This window comes from Mycosarcoma maydis, chromosome 6 (genome assembly GCF_000328475.2).
Source record: "Mycosarcoma maydis chromosome 6, whole genome shotgun sequence".
Classification (NCBI taxonomy): Eukaryota; Fungi; Basidiomycota; class Ustilaginomycetes; order Ustilaginales; genus Mycosarcoma; species Mycosarcoma maydis.
The window spans coordinates 366,362-369,394 of record NC_026483.1 but is presented as its reverse complement, the minus strand read 5'-3'; the positions used below and the strand labels follow the sequence as shown (position 1 = coordinate 369,394).

General features: G+C 55.2%; 1 protein-coding gene across 1 annotated transcript in view; it reads right to left on the bottom strand.

Annotated features, from left to right (window-relative positions):
- The window catches only part of UMAG_15047 (putative dynamin-like GTPase VPS1), a gene marked incomplete at both ends in the record, with an annotated part of 2,090 nt that extends 566 nt beyond the window's left edge, over positions 1-1,524 (bottom strand). The window contains one exon of the mRNA XM_011390955.1: positions 4-1,524. Within this exon, the coding sequence (XP_011389257.1) occupies positions 4-1,524 (1,521 nt within the window). The remainder of the gene's footprint in view (positions 1-3) is intronic.
- Between the last annotated feature and the right edge of the window lie 1,509 nt (positions 1,525-3,033).

Sequence of the window (3,033 nt, the reverse complement as noted above, 5' to 3'; positions counted from 1 at the left end):
CCGTGTGAGATAAACGCTTGTGCGGCGACAAAGTTCGAGACGAGCTTGGTGGTGGGGGGCCATGCACTTTTTGAAAAAGTGGATGACAACCGTGTTGAAGCGTTCGCGCAGAGCAGGGAAGCGGCGGAAGCTGGCGTTTTTGGCGAGGAGCTGGGCAAGGATGCGCACCAGCTCGTCATACACGAGCGAGCAGCAGCGGAGTGCGGGGTCTTCGAGACGCTTGATTTGCTGCTTGACAATGACCTCGAAGGCGGTAGTGCCAACAAAGAGGGCAGGCGAGGAGCCGGATGAGTTGTACAGGATGGTGCGGATGTCGGTATCTTTGACCATGTCGAAGGGGTCGATGGCCTTGACGCCATTGCTGTAGAGCTCGTGGAAGACAAAACTGATTCGCGCACCACCTGCGAGCTCGTTGACAGTGAGGTCGTTCGAGTTGCCGTCAATGACGGTGCGGAACTCGTTGGCAAACTCGGTGATGATCTGAAGTACGACACCAGCCGAGTTGGATTCGCCCATGGGACCACCCAGAGAGGCAAGTTCAGATTGGAACTTGGCGAGTTGCGAGCCGATCTTGTTCTTGATGTCGGGCAGCGTGTTGCGAATGTGGTGCATGAGAATGGTGTTGAGCTTGCGGGCGAGGAAGGGAGTACCGCAGTACTGAGCCTTGCTGCGATAGCTGGGATGGTTCTCGAAGAACTCCTTCTCTGCGGTGAGAGCAGCGCTGACGAGCTTCTTTTGATCAATGTCGCGCTGGCCACGGTTGACGACGGGTACGTAGCCGAGTCGGAGCGGAATGACACGGCCGGCGAGAATGTCGACGACATCGGTGCCGGCGTCCATGAGGTCGACCTTGGTCAACACACCGACCGTGCGGGTTCCCTCTGGATCCACTTCGCGCGCGAGCTTGAGACCGTCCGAGTTGGCCAGATCGGTGTTGGCAGCAGTGACGGCAAGGATGACGGCGTTGGGTTTCGAGATGAACTTGAGCACCGTGTCACGGATCTGGCGCTCGATATCTCTGGGCTGGTCTCCGACGGGCACCTTCGTGAGACCGGGCAGATCTACAAGGGTGAGTGTGAGCACGTTGGGGCTGTAGATGCGGAGGTTGATGGGCTGGGGCGAAATGCCGGCATTCCTGCCGGTCTTAAGCTCAGTGTCGCGGACGATTTCTTCGCGGATCTTGTCAAAGTCAAAGAACTTTTCCCCAGGGAGATGGAGAAATTCTCCCCATTCATCCGGGTTGTTGGCGCCCTTTGAAGAGACAGCTGGAGCTGCCTCGTCGTTGGCTTTGGAGGTGGCTGGACGGTTGATGAGCTGGAGGACGAGAGGACGACGGGTCACGATACCGGTACCACGCGGGAGGAAATCGCGGCCGACAATGTTTTCAAGCACACTTGACTTGCCCGAGGACTGAGAACCAAGCACTGTAATTTGGGGCAAGTCGATGGGGTTCTGAATGCCGACATTGTTGAAAGCATCCTGGAGCTTGTTGACAAGCTTGATGAGCGACTGGTCCATCGCCATGGTGTGTGTGTGCGTGTCGCTGAACGGAGGCTAGCGAGGGGGCGTACAATGACAGTGGCTCGGAAGGCGCGAGGAGACGATTTGAGTCGAGTGCGTTGTAGATGACGAGCGGAGCACTGATGAGGATCAAGATCAGGGTCGTATCGTTCCTTCGTAATCGGATTCGTGAAAGCGAGGCGCGACTGTGTACGAAGGCGTGGACAAGGCAATTGTGCGAGAGCAGAGTGGTCAGCGATGGTCCAAGCCTTTGAATGTGGTTATGGACGCGGACGCAGATGCGAATGCGAATGCGAGTGCGAGTGCAAATGCAACCGACGAAAGAAGATCAATGAAGCGACGAAAGGTGGAAGCGCAAATGATGCACTAGCGGCGCTGATGTGTATGGATGGGAAGGCGGCCAAGTTAAAGAGGCTATACTCACTCTTGCAAAGAAGCTGACGTCCGTGGGAGATGGTGATATTAGTTGAAGATGGATGCTACGCCGACAGAAGTGGTGAAGGTGTGCGAGGGGGAAGGTGTGTGATAGGCTCGTCGTTGGCGAGCTGCAGCTGAGTGCGTGAGTCGTGAGTGTTGGTTTAGCGTGTAGGGCACGCAGTCGTGACCGAGGCCCGACAGTAGATAGAGTCACGAGTGGAGAAGGCATCGACCTGAATTCGTGATTCGTGATTTTCCAGCTGCCTGTCCGCCGCTCAGTCACACGCTCACGACTTCTTACCCCCATCGGTGTCTGCTCCGATCAAACAACACAGCCTTTGTGCTTTGTGCTTTGTCTGCCGTTCTCATGTCTGAGCAGCGCGATTGCCGAATTAATCTTTCATGTAGCTAGATGAGATTCAACAAATCCGCCAAATCAAATCATAGCTCACGGCCGATAAGAAGAAAGAAACGTGAAAGCCTGAAATCGTAAATGGCAGGCCATGGACAACGTTCCACGTCAACGTGAATCGTGAATGGCGCACCGTCACGCTTGCAGCGAACATTCCAGAGCACAGGCGTCACTACGCAATAGCTTCTCCAAAAAAACCGTCTCAGGTCTGCCTCTCGGCATGCCTCTGTGTACGCTCAAAGGCCCTTCCTGCAGACAGCCAGCATACAGTCCTGAATCTACATCCCAACGAGTTCCGAACAGATTTACCTGTACGTGAATCCTGCCGGTGTGACCACTCTCTTCTGCGGTGATCCAACGACAGCGTGTGCTATCAAGGGCGCCGATTCGTGATTTGTGATTCGTGATTGGACCAACGTGCACGGTGTTGGAGCGGCCGTGTGTTAATTTCAAGCTTCCACATCACCAGTTGTCTGAGTTGAAGAGTTTCTTGACTGGTTGTGTGCGTCGCTTGACTGGCGCAAAGCACCGCCTCTGCGCTATTTCCTGGCCGCCAATCGCGGATAAAGCACGGTCCTCCTTGCTAGTTTATTTCGGCTTTCTACCCAGTTGCTCTTCTTGCTTCCCTTCCTGTCCACCAACCTGTTGCCTCTCGCCTCTCGTATACCGAAGCCTCAACCTTG